This window comes from Pleurodeles waltl, chromosome 4_2 (genome assembly GCF_031143425.1).
Source record: "Pleurodeles waltl isolate 20211129_DDA chromosome 4_2, aPleWal1.hap1.20221129, whole genome shotgun sequence".
Classification (NCBI taxonomy): Eukaryota; Metazoa; Chordata; class Amphibia; order Caudata; family Salamandridae; genus Pleurodeles; species Pleurodeles waltl.
The window spans coordinates 319,451,724-319,474,003 of NC_090443.1; the positions used below are offsets into that span (position 1 = coordinate 319,451,724).

Consider the following 22,280-nt stretch of genomic DNA (forward strand, 5'->3'; position numbering starts at 1 on the left):
CTTCCCAGAGAAGTTAACGTTCATGTTCTCATGTGAATGACAAGCTAAATACCTTTGAGGGGCAGCACCAGCAACAATGAAAATAAAAACAATAGCCTGACTTTGTTAACTTGGATCATCCCTGCATTGTCACAAAAGGTTTTCTATTTCGCAACATCTGCAGTTTTTTAAGCCAGTTAAACGGCTTTAAAAGTTCACACAGTGTTTTGCCACTTCCTTTCAGAGCAACTATTTACATCAGGTCACTTTGAAAAAAAAACAAGCACTTGTAAAGAATGTGTACGGCTTTCGCATCAGGCATGTGCACTCCATGCAAACGTCAAAACTATTGCTCTGAAACACAAACCAAAGCATTAGAAAAAGGATTGCTTTATTTTCTGCAGCATCCGTTTTTCATATGCTTTTGTCAGATATTGCTTTCCAGCGTTCCTGGGCCATTTGTCTACTGATTTCAGATGTAAAATAGTTCCTCATGCATTCAATTCGAGGTGGAAGTGCAAACCCAAACAGCCAATAGAAAACAGTGAGTTTAAAAGACTACAATGAGCTAATTTAGAATGTGGAGTGTCAGTGGCTGAAGGTTCCAGACTAAAAGAGATCATTTGCTGAAGGAGGGCGACCTAAAGTCTATGAAAGTAAGTATAGAACACAATACGTTTGCCATGATTGTTAACGAGCGACATACACACCAAACCTCAAAAAGACTGCTAATTTTACTAATACCTTGGCTGTGTTCACTCTTTGCTAGGTTTTTGTAATAAATCGTAGTACCATTCCCCTGTATCAGCCTGAAGCATAGCTGGTGTCTGGTGAGAAATGAATATCATTGTTTAAACACTTCACTTCATGATCAGTTCCCTCTATGTGCATTTTCGATAAGGGCATTATTTGATTCCCACAGTTTCATCCAGAGGCCTTTGTCACTTTCTTTGCTGCTTGACAAAAAAGAGAATTATCTCCACACCAATCATTACCAGTACGACTTACTCCTCTCAAGCTGAGATGGGCAGTAATCCCGCCTGTGCAGTGGTCAGTGTAGACGTATACATTTCCCGATTGTAAGAAGGAAGTTACATTTGGACAGTTCCTAATCTGCCGCCTGTAGCAAGACAGGCCATCTTCCCATCACAAGCCATGGACACTTGGTTGTGGGCACAGCCACCCACCCACACAAACACAGCCTTCTGGCCCCAGAGCTCAAGAAAGAGCCTTCAGAAACTTTGCCTTCTTCATGAACAGTATGGGAAGGAAATATCTCCTCTTTTGGTAAAACAGAAATACTGAAGGATGTGCGGAGGGAGCAAAATGTTTAAAAAAAACAAGCAGCAAAAGATATTTATTTCTGTCCAAAATCTACGTGAGCAGCATCAAACCACAGGGCTACAAAATGATGGACTGACGGGAAACTGAGCAGGCCCAAGCAGAGCCTTGTCTCAAACACGCTCGGTGCCTTCCTACCAACCTGAACTAGCATTTCTACTGTCAGCACATCTGCCTTTCCTGTATTTTAATCCCCAGTCTCTGTCTTTCTATCAAACTATTGTTTACTGCCTTGCAGCATCTCTCTCAAAGTATCAATTGCTATCTCTCTTCACTCTTTCTCACTGCCAGTTTCTCCTTCCCTCGTTTCATGGTGGTGTGCCAAAACTCTGTTTACAGTACTCCTCTGTCCCATCTCCATCTCTCTCTTTCTCTCTCCCCTTCCAAAGTCATTTGGTCTCTCTTTCCCTTCTGTGCTTTTGGTTTCCTCTCTCCTCAATACTTTTTTCCTCACTTGCCCAGTCTCCTATTCACTCATTCTTTGTCTATTCCATTCTCTCTCTCTGGTTCTTTGGTTCATTCTTTCTCTCTCTCCCAACTATGCTGTTCCAGCTGTTTCTCACTCTACACTCCTCCTTCTCCCCACCTTTAGACGGACTTCCGGCACAAATTCATTTGAATATTTATTGACTCTGCCCTTAATTGTCGTCCTCCTTACCCTACATACTTGTATTGTCTCAAGAGGCGTGGAGAGGACCGCGGTTTGACAAAACCAAAAATAAAACAAAACTTCAGTTGATAAAATCATATATATATCTATATATAGATCTATATATATATATCTATGTATAACAATATGTTAGGACACAGCAGTTCCTCTATGCTTCCTCTGGCCAAATAGCCAGTTCCTCTATGCATCCGTTGACCAGATAGCAGCTGCCAAGCCCTCCCGGTAGGGCCAGTGTATTGCTTCTCTCTCACGCGGTGAGGTAACATTGAGTTACATTATTTGAAATTATTATTAATTGTGTTCTTTTGGATTGGTCGGTTCACCCAGGCCAGAATTAGGTTCCCTCCAGAATGGACACCATCCTCATCTGTTCCTTCGACTCACACTATTGGTGAACTCTACGGCTTCCGGGCTACAATTGGCTGCCAATCCCGGCTGCCGTGCACTCAGTGTCCCTCCACGGTCCGAGCCCCCCACCTTGTTGGACGGAACGCTGCTTTGGCAGAAGTCTGTCACCCAGGAGGGCATGGACAGGAAGCCCTGTGGGTCAACAGCGTAGAAAGGTTTGGGGTCCTTGACGCGTGAGGAGTGAGGCGCAAGGCTGCTAGCACTGCTAGACTTCTTCAGGATGCCAGCTGGTGGGCCCAAGAGTGGAGGGGAGAAGAGAGAGGTTAGAGACAAGCTACTCAAGGTCTCTGAGGGCTCACTGGTGCCCCCAGTGCCACCCTCCTCATCGGAAGGGTCCATGGAGTCCTGAAGGGTGCAGCCGGGGCTGGTGCTCCCCCCACTACTGTGGCTCCGCTGGTGCCGTCGTGTGCCCTGCAGGCTGAAGAAGCGGCGGCCACGCCGGCCTGGCGTCAAAGTGTCAGCAAGGCCAGTTCTTTGGGAGGTGGGCAGTGGGCACAGTGAGGGCATGTCCAGTGCACACTGGGGAGAGTCACTGAGGTTTAGGCTGTCCTCCAGTGTGGTTTGTAAGCTGTTCGCAGAGCTGCCGCTGTCCAGGGAAGTGTCACTGTCCATGGTCTGCAGGAATAAATAAAAATGTAATAGTTATTGAAAATAATGACACAAAGGCAAGAGATTCAGGGAGAAGATGTTCATTGCTGAACTCGACATGTTCCCTTTGCTAGCTCTCTAGAAGTTTGCAATAGCTTCTTCTAAAGACAAAAAACATAGCAAACGATCTGTGACAAGATGGGTTCCTGGTTTTAAGTGTCTTTATATCCTTCTATGCTAGTAGATTAGAATGTATTCATAAATGTGTTCATACATTTGTCTATCCGGAGGGTGTAACCTTAGTGGCTGATACTAATAAAATAGATGGTAAGAGCAGTGGGGTGAAGACTATGGTAAATGTGTCTCCGGTGCACTGAAGAACTTATTAACCTGGACAGAAGGGACAGACCCAGAGTCTCATATTTGATGCCAGTTTTGATAAATACTGTAGTGATGTTCTTTTGTTTAATGTGAGACACTTCTCAATTAAAATCAATGACTTGGCCCCAAAGGCATTTGCTAGAATCGATCATACTGGCAGACAGCTTTTCTCTTGCCCAGGTTGGTGTATCCTGGAGTCCACAGACAGGTTCAAGGACTTACCTCAATTTGCAAGGACTGAATTTAAAAGAGAAGAATCTGCCTCAAGGTTATCTTCTTTCACCCAAGTCTGAAGACAACCTATAAATATTTCCCAAAGCAGTCGAAGGATATGGGCCCTACCTGTCTGAGAAGGGCACAGTTTACACTGGGTGAGTGCAGTGATGCCCAGGAACCCCGTAAGGAGGACTTGGGAAGGCCGGCTTGGCAGGGAGGCTGGTCCAGAGCATGTGGAGTGGATAAGATGTCGGAGCTGAAGTACTCCTCTGGTACAGGTAACAAAGGGCTGGTGGTACCTGAAGACAGGGCAGTAGGGGATGCTGCAAGGCAATCAAAGATAGGGAGGAGAGGGTAAAAAGAAGAGAAGCCCATAGTTACTATGAAGCATCCCATGATGAACAGCTTATAAATATCACCAATTTATTAAAATAAGGTGAAATTACAATACGAGGAAACACAAGCTAATCAATTCTATTTTATAAAACTGGACAAAAATGGACCTATGATTTCTAGGAAGAATACGCAATAAAGGGGAAACAATGAAGGTGGCTGATGACATAAAATGGGTGTAAATTGATTTAAAAATTACCATGATATGCTATACAGTTGATACACTAAATGTCATAGAAAATACATGTATACAGAACATTCTGTGGAATAATACAAATTTCAATAGACTAAATACAATAAAATTGTCTACTGTGTTGGCGTTGATTCACAAAATTCCAAACAGTATGAATTGCTACGGATAATGCATGGAATGCTATAATGTTCGGTCACAGGATTCCATAGAATATAAATTGGCGTATGCTATACCATGTAATGTCATAGTATTAAATGACAACATTTCACACATTTTAAATTGACACAGGACATCCCGCCAAATGTTACACAATTTATTCACAGAATTTAACAGATCATTTCCCCAGATAATTTTATACAATATAGTCACAAAATTCCATAGAATATAACTTGAAACTTAACATCCGACTCTATTTTATAGAATATAAATTCAGAAAGGGTATCCAGTGTTACGTAGTACAGATTTATTCACAAAATTACAGAATATATAAGAATACAAATTGGTACAGGATATCCACTGGGCTTTTACAAGGTTTATTCACAAAACTTTGCAGAATTAAACTTGAAATATGGTTTATCGAGGAATGCCACAAGGTTCCTTCACAACATTCCATAGACTATTCTTTGATCCATGACAGCTGATAGAATATATTAATTGGCGGTGCGGTGTTGAAATTGAGAACCCAGGAATCTTAGGATAATAAAAAAGACTCTGCAAGGATGATGCCCTTAATAATACCTTCCTGAACGACAGCTGGAGGCACTACAAAGTTCACAGTGATTTATGTTATGTACCAGATACAATGTTAGTTCACAAAATTCCATAAAAATATATTGATACAAGGTATCCCCTTTAATGTTGTACCTGTTGATGCATACAATTTCATAAAATGTAAATTGATATAGGATAGTCCACAGAATATACAAGGCTCTTTTATAAAAATTCATCAGAATTTGAAATTATAGAGTAAATCTTAAGGAATGTTATCGGTTTGAGAGGAGTGTGTAAAATTCAGTAATGTGTTTGCAAAACGTAGCAAAATTATGTTTTCGGAGCAAAAGAAAATAAGTTACTTACCTGTAACGGTAGTTCTCCAGTATTGGAATATTTCATAGATTCACATGCTTGAATCATTCCCCATCGTCGAAGTGGGAGTCCTACGGTATTACAGAAATCAGTAGAGAAAAAACCTACATAGAAGTCAACGTTAAATGACATTCACTTTAATAGCTTATGAACTTAATTTAAGAAGACCCAAAGTCCAGCCAATCAGGCAACGTCACCCTTTAGAACCCTCACCTCGGATGCACCAGTCTCCCAGTTTTTCCAGCACAAGTGTGATAAAATACGAATGACAATAAGGGGAGTCTTTATGTGAAGGAGGGTGGGTCTCATGTGAATCTATGAAAGATACCAAAATTGGAGAATTACAGTTACAGGTAAGTAACTTTTTTCTTCTCCAGTATTGGATCTTTCATAGATTCACATGCGTGAATCAGAATAGCTAGCAGTTAACATTTGTAGACAATATCATATAAAGCATAGAGGATGGTGGGAAAGATATGTAAAGATGGTTCATCTTATTAAAACAATGCGCAACACTGCCTGTCCCACCTCTGCATCATTCTTCTCCGCAGAATTCAGACAATAGCCTATTTGACCCTGTAGCTGCACAGCTTATTTGCTGAATAGGCACACCAACAAAAAGGGCTGTGGCGGTGGAGACAGTCCTAGTTGAATGAGCTTAAACTTTGCTTGTCAATGGTTTCTCAGCTTGGTTATGACAGAACTGTATGGTTGCTGCAACCCATCGTGCTGTAGTCTGTTTGGAAACTGGTATTCACTTTCATAAGCTTCCATAGGCCATAAAGAGCTGATCTGCTTTGAGTATTTGACTAATTCTGTGCAAAAAAAAATACAAAATTATGCATCGTCTGACATCAAATGTATGTAAAGATTGCTCTGGGGAAAAAGCTTATGCATAAATCTCTGACCATCTTATTGAAAACACATACCCCTACGATCCCTCTTGAAGGTTCCAGCTTGCAAATAACTGGCATTTCTGATTCTCACTCATTGTAAAAAGATTTAATTTGGTTTGCCCCAATGTGCGAAGATGCTGTCTAGAGTGGGATGGTCCAACTCCCACTCATGACAGGTAGTCTCTGTCCTGCTCAATGTGTCTGCGAGGACACTGGTGGCTTCAGGGACATGTTCCGCTTTGAACATAATTTGGTGTTGAATAGCCCACTTCCGTATTTCTTGCGCTAGTAGTGAAAGCTCCGGTGAATGAGTGCCCTCTTGCTTGTTTATGTAATACATGCTGGTTGTATTGTCCGTTCATATCAGTACTGATGTGTTCTCAATTCTGGAGAGAAATGAGGCCAAGGCCAGAGCTATTGCTTTGAGCACCAGAAGACTGATGTGCATCTTCTTTTGAAGAAGATTCCACTTGTTACTGATCATTAAGTCCTAGAGATAGGAACCACAGCCTTCCAGGGAAGCGTCTGTTGTCAGTACATAGTCAGAAACTGGTGCTAGAAACGTTACAATCTTGGCAATGTTTGTTTTCTGTTCCCACCAGTGCATGGTTGTGATCATGGTAGGAATAATCTGAATGATGTCCTCAAACGATCTGTGAGACAGGAGCCTCTGTGGTGAAGGTTCTACAGGATGTTGCATCCTGACTGATTGGCTGGTCTTTGTTCTTTTTAAATGAGGTCACTAAGCTAAGAAAGTGAATGTCATTTAATATTGACTTATATGTAGGTTTCTTCTCTACTGCTTCTCTGGTTTTCATCTGTTTGCTTGGTTACAATCTTCCTGATGCAGAAGTAAAACTTTTGGGAAGATCGGTAGTGACTCACCTGCATCAGACAGCCCCAGCAGAGGGGGTGATGAAGAAAGGAAATAGTGAAATTCTGTGAGACACATGACAGCAGAATTATGCCTCACCTGGGATGGTGCTGTCCTTCAACCAGGTGTCCCAAGGCTGATCTGAGTTCTGAGGCACTGACTCTATATTGCCCGCATAGTGCTCCATGGTCGGCGAGCCCAAAATGCTCTCCAGGGGAAAGAAGTTCTCGTTGAACGCTCCAATGCCAAGAGAGTCAGGGCTTCCTTGGTCATCCTAAGAGAGAAAGAGAAAAAGATAGGTAAGTCTCGAAAAGTGTCTAAAAGTTCATCAAATTAGGGCAGGGTGTGAGTTTTTGAGTGAAGGAGGGACTTCCCATCGTCAAGGTACATAACGGTATGGGAGAACGATCCATATATGTGAACGTACACTCATAAAGAGTGACTTGACTCTCCCTCAACGGGGTAAGCGTGCAAGATGTTCCAATACCAAATATGAAAAATGAGGTTATCAACAGCCCAGACTGAATCACCAATATCTTAGAGGATTTCATAAGGAGGGCCCTTCTTTGTCCTCAGTAGCTACTCTATCACCACATTACACGAGGGGAATGTATTCATAATCACTGTTTATTCATCTTCATAAAATCTCCATTGAAACACATATTCAATGTTTACAACATGCAAGCAATGTAGTCGCTAGTTGACAACATTCTGCCTGAAACACAAACAAAGGGCTTAGTGGAGAAGACAAAGATCAGAAGTGGCAATGGAAGAAAGAAGACAGACTCATGCTGTTTGGCTGTGCATGAGGACTGGCACCGCTGCCCGGCATGCCAGTGTCCCAGCTTACTATATAGTGCAGGAATACTCAAAGTACGGCCCGCGGGCCTCTGACCTTTACATGCGGCCCAACAGGAGCACTGGGCAGCTGTTTGCTCGACTCCGCACTGACAAAAATATTAAATACACACACAATCATTTATTTCAAACTTAATTGGTGCTAAAGAAAGGAAGTAACTAGGGACTCCTGCACTTAACTTTAGAAACGCCTTCATGTTTAAAGACATCTTGCAGCATAAGTGTAAAACTAAGACAGTCTCTTCAAAATTCAGTGTATTAAGTTAACATGCAGACCTTTTCGCCTTAGTACAATTTATTTTATCAGTGCATTAAGATGTATTCCTTTTAAAGTGATAGTTTTCAAACATAAATTTGGAAACATTAATTATTTCCCTTACCCTGAGAACACCACCAATAGTAAATTAAAGAGGCAAGTCACTTGGTATGTGCACTTTATGGGTGGCCTGGGTTCCTATCATACATAAACAACATTATAGTTTATTAAATCAAACATAGAAGCAGGTTTTGTGCAGCACACACCATGAATCATGAATTTCGAGGTCATCTTAAATGTGATAATGCAGAAAAAGGATGGAAAGTAACACTAAACAATTGCCTAGGATCACACAATTTGGAAAAGTGGGAAAGACGGGATTAATTCCAGGTTTTCTGGTTTCCCATTGTTTATTTCAGCCACTAGATGTATATCCTTTGCTTCCCCTACACCTACCTTGCCACCAATCCCCCTAGTCACCCCACCCGACTGTCACCGCCCTGGCATCAATGCGGCCCCCAGGCACGCCACAGACCAAACTTTTTGGCCCCTGGGAAAATGTTTGCGAGTACCCATGATCTATTGGATCCTTCTCCTCCACTCTGCGACTGCTGGTCTGTGAGCACACAGGAGAGGCCTTGCAAGAACAGAAGGGCCATAAAGAGAGCAGCACGAAAGGCTAGGAGAGGATGAACTGAGGTGAAACGCCCACTCAAAGCACACAGGAAAGGCTACTTGCAGAAGACGCGTAGGTAACAATGGGAGATGCTGAATTGATCTGTATGGATGTGATTTATATCATGTGGACATAGCCATAAAGCTGTAGAGTGCTGTATACACAGGGGTTTTAAAGTGGTTAGTGCAGGTTTGGGGGGTGGTAGACCTGGAAGAGCTGGATTAGAGGATGTACAGGTGGCGGTGCTGGGGCGAGGCCTACAGGGAAGGTCAGGGCAGAGCTGCTGGCGGGAGACAGAACTCTCCAGGGTTGGTCCAACACATGGATAGCCGCCCTGTGACAAGGCCTCCCCTGAAGACAGGGGTTTCCGGCCCTCGAAGGAATGAAGAAAGGATAAAGTCTGTGGGATAAGGGCTGGGCAGTGCTACAAGGGTAGGAGCTTTGCACGAGACCACAGGCATCTCCCGGCTGCGCTCTAATCAGCTGCGTCATATGGTGCAAGTCGCATTCTATGGGAGCCTTAAAGCTGGAGACACGGTTATAGCAATGGTCATTTGTTTTAAATACTTTTACTCTGTATGTTTTTTATCTTCTTAACTGTACACGTGCTCCTTTTATGTGAGACTGCGACTTACTGCGTGGTTTTAACTCATTTTACAATAAACTGCTTTACGTTTTTTAAGGTGGTACGTGCGAATGGGGTACTCCTAGACTTAAAGCCAGTCTTCTCCATCACAGCCCAGAGAGGGCCTGCGGATTGAGCCAGGGCAGAGCCAGCGGCCTGGCACACGTCGGTGTCGGGTGAAAGTGGCTTGTGGGGCAGCGAGTTTCCTACCCGCGCGTTGTCTAGCGTTGAGCAGCTGTCGCATGGGTGCCAGGCCTGGTACTGAGGAGTCCCGATGCGGATAGTTTTGTGGTTAAATGATCGGGCGCTTAAAGTAACCCAGTGGAGCTATGTGGTCAAACACAGAGACCTCCGGAATGGATCGAGCGCCGAGCCGTGAATTCCCTGGAGCCGGAGGCGAGCTCTCTTGGCGGGCTCCCAGCACAGCATTAGCATAGCTGATGAGCGACAGAACCGGGGCCTGCTGCGCGCTGCGGAAACACCCGCCTGGCACAGCGCGATTGCGTATTTTTTTTTATAGTGCGTTCACTGCTGAATGCATATGGCGGGTATACCACCCTGACTCTATATCCTATTACTCCATTACACAGCCTGGAGACCAGCCAGGCAGATAAAATACCCTCCTTTCATCTTATTTACTTAGCATCTCTTACCCGTCTTCTTTTTCTCCTTTTAATGTACATCACTAGCGTTGACGAATTGTTACCGTTCACAAGTCACAGACATCTGCTATTACAGGCATTTTTATGTCACTTTAAGGACAAAACATACCACAGATCTCTTTTTTCCTCTTCAGTGCTTACTGTTATTATTGATGTTTGTTTTTTTGGTTTTCTCTTTACAGTTTTGATGTACTGACTCTATTATCAACAGTATACTGTTAGGCTGGTGTTACAGGAGTGAAGCACATTGCAGGACGTAACATTACACCTGACATTTTGTACTTCCGCAAAGAGTGCCCCTGTCTCTTTGCCTCATACTGCGGTCAATATAGACAGAGTCGGACTGGAAAAAAACATAGAGCCTGGCCCCATTAGAGAATAAGATAGGTAAAAACGCGTCTCACAGTTGTAAATAGGGCACTTTTGAACTTGTGAAGGTATAATGTGCACATGTTTTGCATGGTCTGCATGCATTTGAGCTTGCTGCAGGCAATTCTTGTGGTAATATCAGGGAAATCAACAGTAAAAACAGATCCAGCAGACCATTTAACAAATCTAAAAAAAAAACTGGCCCACGCACTGACCTATCAAACAAGCCCTCAGGTACTGCCTGGTTGCCCAATCAGACCCATGATATTGATATAGGAATACTACACAGATACTGTTTGCGCAAACAGATGCATAACAAACATTGGCAAAGCAATAGCCTCAGGAACCTATTGGCTTTGCCAGTGGTTTTTAACAAGGCTGTGCAGCATGGCTAAATAAGAATTACGAAAAGTCTATCAGCTGGTTCAGTAAATAAAAAGAAAAAATGCGCAGCATGTTTTTTTTTAAGTGGGTGTGGGAAAACAACTCGGGCTTGGTGGGTGGAAACAAGACAAAGGGAGCTGTTTGGGGTAAGCAACACAGGGTGCGAGGGGGGAAAGCAACACAGAGGGTATGGATGGGGCAGAGAAAAACAAATGTCGAGAGAAAGAGCAATGTGGAGCACTGGGGGAGAAAAAGAAAATAGAGAGAGAAAGAGAGAGAGAGAGGGCGAGAGCGCGTGCTAAGGGGTAGAAGCATACAAGTGAGAAAGCAATGACGGGGTGAAGCACATGATGATGACCGCATCATGGAAGGGGTGAGGGAAAAGTACACAGACAACAGAAAATAACACAGAAATTAGATGGGAAAGACAGGCACACTCGGGAGTCAGCTGGAAAACACATACTCACGAGGAGTACTAAAGACCAATGAAAAAAGAAGTTTCCTAAAAGTGAGCAAATAAAGGACACAAGTAAATGGCAATGTTCCATGTGTGACGTTGCTGACCATCCACCCTGTACTATGTTTTACCAGTGGTATTCGTAATGGCTTCTACAAGTCCCTGTAACCACAAAATCACAAACAATAAAGAGTCCTCCAACCAGTCACCAATCACATAGTAGGCATGCAAAATGCACAGGAGCTGGGCTTTTCATTTTAGCATAACTTTACATGAGAGGGGCCTTTACGCACTGCACATATCCCTGAACAGAAGACAAGTCTGGTAAGTCCTATCAATCCCAAAACAGTATGCTGCCCCCACCGTTTAATGTATATAACTCTCTGTACATGGTGGGCAACACAAGTTGTGGCGTGCGTTGCTTAAGTTGCATACCATCACAGTCATATTTCAGTGGTTTTTGGTGTGTGAGACAGAGCCTTAACTCACTGTTTAACTGTGTTTTTCAGTAGGCCAGGTGCAGAGGGGCATACCAGCCATGAGTGCACACCGCACAGAAGAAGGAAGTCGCAGTGCCTGGCATGTGGTCAGGCACTCCTCTCAACCTGCTGCGGGTGCTCATTTTCCGCTGTGCACAGCTTTTAGTGCTCTCTCATTTTTCTCTGACTCTCTCTTTTTATCTCTCCGCCTCACACCCTATGTCTTTTTTCACTTTTCAACCCTTTTAGAAAGTTGTAAATCTTATCTGGTCCATGACTTTTTTACAAAATGGCAAACAAATCCACTACTTAAAGTAGCAGCTCGAACGATCAGGTTTTGACCCGCAAACCGTGTGTGTTTTCGCTGGCTTGAGTTTGCTTGACCTTTCCACGTCTCTGGGTTCTCCCAGCACTCCATTGGGTCCGACACCTCTCATGATGCCTCATATCCCCCTTGCTGTGCAAAATGTTTTTATCACAGGGTGGAAGTCAAGATGGTAAAAAAGAGATCTACCAAGTTCTTCAGCCAATCACGTTTGTGAAAAATTCATATGTGGCTGACGGGGATGAAAATTACTGAATCCTAACTTTAAAAGTATGAGATATACAAAAGTGTTAACCCTTTCAATCCCACCAGCACATTTTTTAAATGCTTATATGCCAAAAAGTACTGAACACATTTACACCAAACCAACAAAAGCAGTAAACTTCTACTTTGAAGCCACGTTTGGCTAAACTTGTTGGACTCCCGTCCCGTTACACAGAACTGCAAAAAATTTGGCTTGCCAGACATTAGCTGACTAAACCTTTCGTGTGCCACATTTCATGCAGATCTATCGATAGGAGGCAAAGTTACAGGAAAATCAGAAACTTCTTTTCAATGAAAAGTCCACCTCAACCATATCTACAAAGCAGCGAGTGCCGATGTGTTACCGAGAGAGTGAAAGAGAGAGATGTGTGGCCCAGGGTGCCCCTGATAGAGCCAGCCATCTCTGCTCCGCAGAGGACTGGCCTGATGACCTTGAATAATTCTTAAACCGATTGTTTTTAATGCCATTTTAAATGTATTTTTAATGTGAGTGATGTGTGAGAGTCTATTACAGACATTTTGCAGAGACACTTTGGGGGTGATTCTGAGCTTGGCGGGCGGCGGGAGCCGCCTGCCAAGCGGGAACCGCCAGAAGACCGTACCGCGGTCAAAAGACCGCAGCGGTCATTCTGGGTTTCCCACTGGGCTGGCGGGCGACCGCCAAAAGGCCGCCCGCCAGCCCAGCGGGAAACACCCTTCCACGAGGAAGCCAGCTCCGAATGGAGCCGGCGGAGTGGAAGGGGTGCGACGGGTGCAGTAGTACCCGTCGCGAATTTCAGTGTCTGCTAAGCAGACACTGAAATTCTAAGTGGGGCCCTCTTACGGGGGCCCCTGCAGTGCACATGCCATTGGCATGGGCACTGCAGGGGCCCCCAGGGGCCCCACGACACCCCATACCGCCATCCTGTTCCTGGCGGCCGAAACCACCAGGAACAGGATGGCGGTCGGAATCCCCATGGCGGCGCAGCAAGCTGCGCCGCCATGGAGGATTCCCCTGGGCAGCAGAAAGCCGGCGGTACACCGCCGACTTTACGTTTCTGGCCGCGGCTGTACCGCCGCGGTCAAAATGCCCAAAGGAGCACCGCCAGCCTGTTGGCGGTGCTCCCGCGGTCCCCGGCCCTGGCGGTTTTTACCGCCAGGGTCAGAATGACCGCCTTTGTGTTTATGTTTCATGCAACAGCCATAAAAGGTTTAGGATCACAATAGGACCTCACATATGAGAAATGGGAGGTTGTCACAGATATTATTTGCTGTAATATTATTGAGCTGCTGCGGTCTTACAGTATTGAAAACACATGTCACTATCCCAGAATATTAGATGTAAACAGATTTGGAATTTGGACAGGTGAACACGTACACTTGTCAGTGACACAGCCAAAGAGGGCATGGAAGAGCTGAAATTGAATCCTAAATTCAAAGCTATTCTAAACAGGGGTCCCTAAAATACATTGGGCCCAAGGCCCCCCACATCCTTAAGATATCCTTGGAATGTAAGAAGAGACACACTTGATACTCAATCCTAGAAATGGTTCTGCTTTCATTATCTTCTCATAGCCTGTTTCCATGAGGAGACATTTATTGGAACTCACGAGTGGCTCTATCAGAAACTTGTGCTTTTATTCCATTTAAAAGTGCTCTCAAGTCTTTGCTTTTTTGATTCACGGATGGTGTGAAGTTCAACCCATGCCACGGGCTGAGTTCTGCACACATGGAATCAGCTAACAGGTGAACATTACCAAAGCAAAAAATATACAATTTTACTGCAAATGAAAGAATGCTGCTCTGTACATTTCACTGAAAATGTGTAAAAACACAAGGGCTTATGATCTGATTTAGAGTTTGGCAAATGTGTTATTCTGTCACGAATGTGACAGATATCCCGCCCACCTTAGTACAAGTGCATTATATCCTAAGACTCACAGAGGAGGGTATATCTGTCAACTTTGTGACAGAATATCTCACCCTCCAAACTCTAAATCAGGCCCTTAGCAATAACCCTTCTAAGGGACTTCTTTATTCTCAATTTAAGGAATTATCAGTTTAAATACATAAGTCTAAAAAGTGGCTAAGATATTGTTCTGCTGTTGCAGAGAACCACTGAAGTGTTTCATTCATAAAGCGTACAGTGACTCAGTCCCTCAGTTAGCCGCCTTCGTACTCATTAGTAATGTATGCACCAGTGTGAATTGTAACATCACACTTATGCTTAGAGGTAAGTTACAGAAATGGTTTTTAACAAAGTTTAGTCCCCTCTTCTGCACAGTGATAATGGGCTGGACACTACCTTTGCCCGTGCATGTATTCCATGTCTCCCTCTGCGTTTGGTCCACAAGCCTGTTTGTCTCAGTGAGTTACAGTTGTCCTTCCCTTTCTCTCAGTCATTTCATCTTTACCACTCTGTTTCTGTTACTTTCATTCTCTCTCTTTTAATGTGTTTAGTATTTTCATCCTACCTGTTGTACTTCTATCTCTTTCTTCCCTATGTTCCTCTCACTTTAGCTTCCTATTTCCTCTTTCCCCTCTTAATATCTCGTCTTCCTTACTCCCTTTTTGCTGTATCTCTTAATCTTACAGGGATTCCCACACACCTTTCTTTGCCATCTTCCTTTTGATTATCCCCCTACAGCTCCTCTACTCACTCCTTTCGTAAGGCTAGGCAATGCTTCCAATTTTCTCTGTACTATTCTTATCACTGTGTCTCGTAGACATGCCCGGTGGTGGCAATACCAGCCATGGCGAAGTATGGCCCTTAACACTTTCACAGTTATTACCTTTTGCAGAGCCAAGTATCTCCTTAAGGATTTCATAGTTGTCCCCTCCAATCATAGTTATATATCACATTAAAGCTTCCAATGTTGTACTCCTCATTCACTATTACAAAGCCCCCGAATGCTTCCACTTTGAAGAATGCAATCCTGTTCTGTATCGCTTCAACGCATTCACATGCCATCTATCTAGCTTTTCTGTCTTCTTTCAGCTCTTCTCAGTGCTTCAATTTTATTCATAGTGATATAGCTCCTACAGTTTCCAATGCTGTACATCCCATTTACACTTACAGTGCCCTTCAGTGCTTTCAGTGTTATCTATCCCATTCATCATCATGTATCTCCAGTGTGTCCACTCCACAATCACAAGGCTCCTCAGTACATCTGGTGCTCATCAAAGCGTCCAGGATCCATCCCACCCATGTATTCCTTCATCTCCTTCAATGCTGCACATCACATTCCTAGTGATATTTCTCTCCAAAGCTTCCAATGTTAACATCCCACTTATTTCCAAAATGCTTTCACACTTGTTCATACCATTTATATTAATACATATCAACACATCAGATGTTTGCCACCACATTTCTGTTATTAATGCTCTTTGGAACTTCCAGTGTTGTTGATCTCTTTCATTGTTGTACAGCTCTTCAACACTGTAATGAGCATGGTGTTGTCCTTCTGACGTACAACCATGCACTTCCTCAACACTTCTAATTTAATCTGCCACATTCATTGTAATGTATTTCCTCAACATTTCTGATGCTGGGGACTCCATTCATAGTTATACATTTCCCTCCTGAAAACAGGCCCATTGTTTTACATCTACTTCAAGGCATGTAGCTCCTTGGTGCTTCCCATGGTATCCTTCTCCTTCGTAGTCTTGTACCACCCTCAACAGTTCCTGAGTTGCCCCTTCCGCTCATGTTTATGAACCTCAGTTCTTTCAATATTTCCATCCTATTCATGGCTATGTACCTCTTCAAAACGTTCAGCAGTGTCCTTCCCATTATGCTCCTCCTCAGACTTTCATGGGATTTCCAACTCATTCATGGTTATGTATCTCCCCAATACTTCTAATGTTGCAAATGCCATTCAGATGTACATATTTCCTCAAGGCTTTGTCAGCAATCTTGTAAATAGCCCTTTGTACCCTCAAAGATTCTACTGTTGTCCATCCAATCAGCCATGCCCATTCCTCTTCCACTAATTTAATACAAGGTCAGCCTCTCAGGCAAGATAGGTTTATCAGTTTATGAATGAACATCAACGTATGGCATCAGGCCCGGAGGGTTTCAGTTTTGGAGGAAATAAACTTGTGTATCAATCTATCAACCAACATCACCAAGGGCACTATGCTGTCATACAGTGTACTGAAAAGGTATCGAGCACATCCACCATTCTATAGGCTGACATTACCAGGGAAATTATGCTTGTGAGAGGGACTGTGAAGGTAATGTGGACAGATGAAATAGTCTAGAGATTGTCTTTAGCTCGGACAACAGATTTGAGAGAGGGAGATGTGCATTTAACAAGTCTAGTTGCACTAATTTGCAAACCAGCAACAATAGTCACATCAGGTATGGAAGAGTATTGTTGTTGTTAACAGGGAGTGATGCACCAAGGTATAGATCAACATCACTGTGAACACAAGGTGTGTGGGAGTGTGCTGTGCAGGTAATAGACAGGAGCATTGATTTTGACATCACCAGGATTATCAGGTGTGTGGCTGGCAATGCAGGTTACAGACAGGCACATCAATCTACAGACCAAGGGCTGGACAGTTAAGAAGAGCAGAGGCAGACGTCTACAGCCTGACCTTTCAGGGAAATATGGTATGTATGGATCTTACATTGCAATATCTTAGTTGTATCTGGAAAAAATAATTTTGAAGGACTGCCTGTAATGAGCTGACAACAAAAAAAAACACATTTCATAAAGATGCTGCTTTAGCAAATGACTCCATACCTTGCCATCTTTGTTGTTCAGCTGACAGAGGCTGTGATCGTCTAAGCTTAGGTCATCAGTCAGCGCTGAGGATGACTTGTCTGAAGTTAAGGAGAAGGCCTCCACCTCAGCCAGCTGCACCTTGGGAGAGGAGAAGAAGTATTCCTTAGTGAGAACCTGATACTCTCTCAAAGCTGGCCAGACCTAGCATCTGGTTTTTGCCCCTTGAGGTTCTTCTTCAACCTGCACCCTTAGGCTCCTTGGGGCTCTATCATCAGCCAATACAATGGAAGGGGAAACCTATGGTTAATTCTGGCACTATTGCTGATTAGATGAGTTTGTGATGAGAATCTGATGCATTGTCTGTGACGGCAGCTTGATTCTTAGGTAGGTGGGCAAAAATGCATTTAAAAGCATGCCAGACTTTGGAAATGAGAAATACTACAGTGAAGTGCTGAAGGCCATTCATGGGGAATGAGTGAGCTTCTACTGAATTGGTGTTTATATCACAATCCTGCAGTGAATTCTACATCCTTCATTGCTCACATAATCCTTAACCTTCTCAGTAATCAACATTGTCATTTTCATAGTTGGCCAACCAAACATTGCTCCTTACAACCTGTCCTCCTGACACACAGAAAATCCAGAATCCATGTGTCATGTAATAAAAAGTTTACCTCCTGCTTGTCGTGATTGCACTTGTCGCACACAGCTGGAGAGGAGTAGTGATGGAAGACAGAGCCAGACAAGTTATCGATGATCATCAGCTCCCCTTCGAATGAGTCCTTGATTATCAATGACACACTGTCCAGCCATAGGTTCTCCTAGAGCAAGGCAGCAACGTGGAGAGAAAGACAAAGAAAGGTTGGGGAATTGTACAGATATTCTGCAGAGGCTCCGTACAAGTTAAGCATTTTAAGTACACAGATTTGGCTGGTTATACCACAAAATCTGACCCTGATCCCTTGTTAAATGTTGTGAGCTCAAACACAGAATGCCTTAAATTATGTCTATAACTGCACATGGCATTACACATGTGACACTCCTCTAAGAGTGGAGACCCATTGCTATCAGATATATCACCTGACCAGACCCCTACCTGGGCTGGAGAGTAGCACTTCAGACTGCAGTGGCCCTCGGTCGTCGGCTTGCCTCCCCGGCTACCAGTATCCCCACTAGATCCAGGCGAGCCACTTCCCTGAGAGCAGAGGCCATGGGCCAGCTCCAGCTCAATCTCAGCATCCAGCTCAGCATCCTCCTGAGCCTCCTTGTTGCTGTCATCGAGGTGCTTCATGAGGACTGCTACCACTACGTTGATGAGCACAAACTGGGCAGTGAGAACAAAGCTGACAAAATACAGGGGTGAGATGAACTGCAGGTTGCTCAGGCAGCTGCGGTCGTCACCGGTGCAGTCCCGCAGTGTGTCCTGCAAGGCAGAGAGAAGCAAATGGCACAACTGGTAAACCTCACCTTACTCAAAGTGTGGGGTAACTAGGTGATGTTAGTCCCACTGCATTCACAACACACCTCTAATAGCCTCTAAAATCTGCTGTATGAAATAAGTGTGTGCTCACCTCATTTAGCATATTTCAAAGTGGCATAATATATCAAGAGCACCCTCTATATACAGGAATAAGATATCAAAAGTAACGTGCTCCATATAATGGCTGAACTTTAATGTCAGTGAAGAAGTGAGTAAGTACATGTATGTTTTGTGTACAAAATGTATATACTCTAGGCACTAGCCATCTGGGCTGTGAAGAGTTAGAACAAGATTGATTATACTTTTTAAAATTCATTTTGGCTTTCTAATCTAACCCTCCAAAGCTCATATACAGAGTCTTCAGGAGCATGATATGTGACATCTAAATGTTCCATTCTAGGACGAGGTCTACTTTGAAAAATGCCTTGAAAAATGTGAGGAACTTTCTAAATCTGAGATTTGGTTCCAATTTGTATGATACAATATGGCCTGTCAGTGTACAGCATAGAACAGTATGATACGGTATGGTATGATATGGTATGTATGGCCTGTCTTTGTATAGTATGGAATGGTATGGCCTGCCATTGTATAGAATGGCATGGTATTGGATGGTATAATATGGCTTGTAATTGCATAATATGGTATAGCATGGTATGGCCTGTCATTGTATAGTATGGTCCGGCCTGTCATTGTATTGTATGGAATGGTATGGTATAGTCTTTCATTGTATAGGATGCCATGCCATTATGTATTGTATGATCAAGCCTAAAGGGGGAGTATCCTATAGCCCCCGCCTGCTTAGGATACTAGCCAAAGCAAACTCACAACAAATTAGCAGGCAAGGGACAAATTCAGTAATTATTTCAAACAACCAATATTGACTCTTGGTTTCAAGGGGTAAATTATTTGCCCTTATTTATCCCATTTATTTGCAAAATACAGCATCAGACTCATTAAAGAGCAACCTGTCTCTTATTCTATCATCATGGCGTGGATATATACAAATCTAAATACATTTATATTTACAACAAACATTTCTTACCAACAGTACACGAATGGTCTCAAACATAACCAAAATCTAAAAGAAAACATGTGCCCATCTCCAAAGCTTTAAAAGATAGTCACTATAACACAATTCACAATGTGATCTAATATCGTATGGTAACCAAGGGTCTTGCACCCAGCTGTACAATACCTAAATGTTTTTTAGAAAGGTATTATGTAGTGCTAAACCACTTATGTTTATTAATTCATTATCACTCCAAGCCCTTGATTCCACTAGCAAGATGTCGACGCGTTTCGGCCTTAACACTCAGGGCCTCGTCAGGACTGGCAGGGGGCACTGGCACCACTTTCTTTCCATTATGATGAGTCGCGACTCATTTAAAAGTGAAGGCAGCGTTTTGCAGCCTTCAGGCTACGTGAGGTCCGGGTACACATACAGAGTGGAGGAGCAATTTAAAAGTCAACGTCCCAGTATATGTATGGTTATACTTAGACCGAGTGGCTTGGATAAATAGAATTAATCAAGAACGAGGATAATAACTCATAAGGTTGGATACACATCATAATGGAAAGAAAGCGGTGCCAGTGCCCCCTGCCAGTCCTGACGAGGCCCTGAGTGTTAAGGCCGAAACACGTCAACATCTTGCTAGTGGAATCAAGGGCTTGGAGTGATAATTAATTAATAAACATAAGTGGTTTAGCACTACATAATACCTTTCTAAAAAACATTTAGGTATTGTACAGCTGGGTGCAAGATCCTTGGTTACCATACGATATTAGATCACATTGTGAATTGTGTTATAGTGACTATCTTTTAAAGCTTTGGAGATGGGAACATGTTTTCTTTTAGATTTTGGTTATGTTTGAGACCATTAGTGTACTGTTTGTAAGAAATGTTTGTTGTAAATATAAATGTATTTAGATTTGTATATATCCACGCCATGATGATAGAATAAGAGACAGGTTGCTCTTTAATGAGTCTGATGCTGTATTTTGCAAATAAATGGAATAAATAAGGGCAAATAATTTACCCCTTGAAACCAAGAGTCAATATTGGTTGTTTGAAATAATTACTGAATTTGTCCCTTGCCTGCTAATTTGTTGTGAGTTTATTATGTATTGTATGTGCATATGTGTGTGTATTCATGTGTATTTGCATGTGTGTGTGTATATATATATATATGTATGTATGTGTATATGTTGTTTCTGTGCTTGCCATGTTCGTGGATCATTGCATGGCTCCTGGGTGGGTTGTTATACTAGATATCTATGAATTCCTGCTCTCTTCTTATCACTCTTATCTACCCATCATCATATGTCATGTCTCTATCAAACTATCCTCCATTCTCACTCTGACTCATCCCAAATCCTTTCTACTACTATCGTCTCCTAAATAACTCTGCCTAAGCTCTTCCCTCCGCTTCCACATCTAACTCACCAAACCTCACTCTACTACCGTGACCTCCCACACAACCCTAAATTCTCCCGCATTTATCTCACCCTGCTACTATGCTCTTCCTAACCCTTCCACATACTCTTCCCTCCTCCATCCCCCTTTACTCATCCCAAGCTTTTGGGTTGAGTAAATGAAGGATATACTCCCAATTAACACTTCTGGATTTCTTTCCTCCTCCACCCCTCCATTACTCCAGTCAATCTAACTAACAAACTCTCATATCCGTGGGTCAAATTAACTCATAATAATACTAAAACTGTACTCATTATTTCCCAATACTAATCCATCACTAATTCTTGTTGGGTTCCAGAGTAGCGTGCTACTCACCGAAAAGCGCTTCGACGCCTCGTCAGGGGTAGCAAGCAGTATATAAATACGATTACAATACAATACAATATGGCACAGTATGGCCTATCCTAGTATAGTATGGCAAAGTATGGCCTGCCATTGTATAGCATGGCCTGTCCTTGTACAGTATGCTATGGTATGGACTGTCATTGTATACTATGGGACTGTATGGTGCGATCTATCACTGTATAGTATGCATGGCATGATATGGTAGGGCTTGCCATTGTACAGTATGGTATGGCAATATAGTGTATGGTAAGATACAGTATGGTGTGCTCTGTTATTGTGCCTTGTTATTGTATAGCATGGTACAGTACAGTATGGTATGGTATGGTATGGCCTGTCATTTTATAGTATGGTACGGTACAGTAGGGTAGGATATAGTATGGCCTGTTGTATAGTATAGTATAGTACTGTATAGTATAGTTTAGTATAATATACATAGTATAACATAGTATGATATGGTATGGCCTGTTATTGTATGGTATGCCATTGTATGATATGGTACAGCATCTGTTGTGGTCTTGTTATCCTGTGAAGACAGGATTGGAATGTTGATTGTTAGACTGTTAGCTGGTCGTGAGGGAGCAGAGGTGCAAATTTCTGTAAGAAGATTCAAATGTATTTTTTATGGGTGGCATATGCTATAGGCAATATTTTAAAAAAAAAGTAAAAACGCTAAACTGAACTTTATTGGGAACAAAACTTAATTTGTGGACTTACATTGTATGATATGGCTGTCTTTGTATACTATGATATGTATGGAATTATATGGCTTGTTATTTTATGGTATGGTATGGCCTGTCACTGTATAGTATAGTATGGCCTGTTATTGCACAGAATGGTATTGCATAGTTTGGTATGGTGCAGAAGGGTATAACCTGTCATTGTATAGTGTA

The 22,280-nt window shown here is 42.9% G+C and overlaps 1 protein-coding gene across 1 annotated transcript in view; it reads right to left on the minus strand.

Annotated features, from left to right (window-relative positions):
* Nucleotides 1-365: 365 nt before the first annotated feature.
* CACNA1I (calcium voltage-gated channel subunit alpha1 I) overlaps nucleotides 366-22,280 on the minus strand; it is an 842,691-nt gene continuing 820,776 nt past the window's right edge. The window contains exons 32-37 of the mRNA XM_069231287.1: nucleotides 18,189-18,515; nucleotides 17,767-17,913; nucleotides 17,111-17,230; nucleotides 7,125-7,299; nucleotides 3,710-3,906; nucleotides 366-3,013 (exon numbers count right to left, since the gene is read on the minus strand). Coding sequence (XP_069087388.1) covers nucleotides 2,354-3,013; nucleotides 3,710-3,906; nucleotides 7,125-7,299; nucleotides 17,111-17,230; nucleotides 17,767-17,913; nucleotides 18,189-18,515 — 1,626 coding nt within the window. The 3' untranslated portion in view covers nucleotides 366-2,353. The remainder of the gene's footprint in view (nucleotides 3,014-3,709; nucleotides 3,907-7,124; nucleotides 7,300-17,110; nucleotides 17,231-17,766; nucleotides 17,914-18,188; nucleotides 18,516-22,280) is intronic.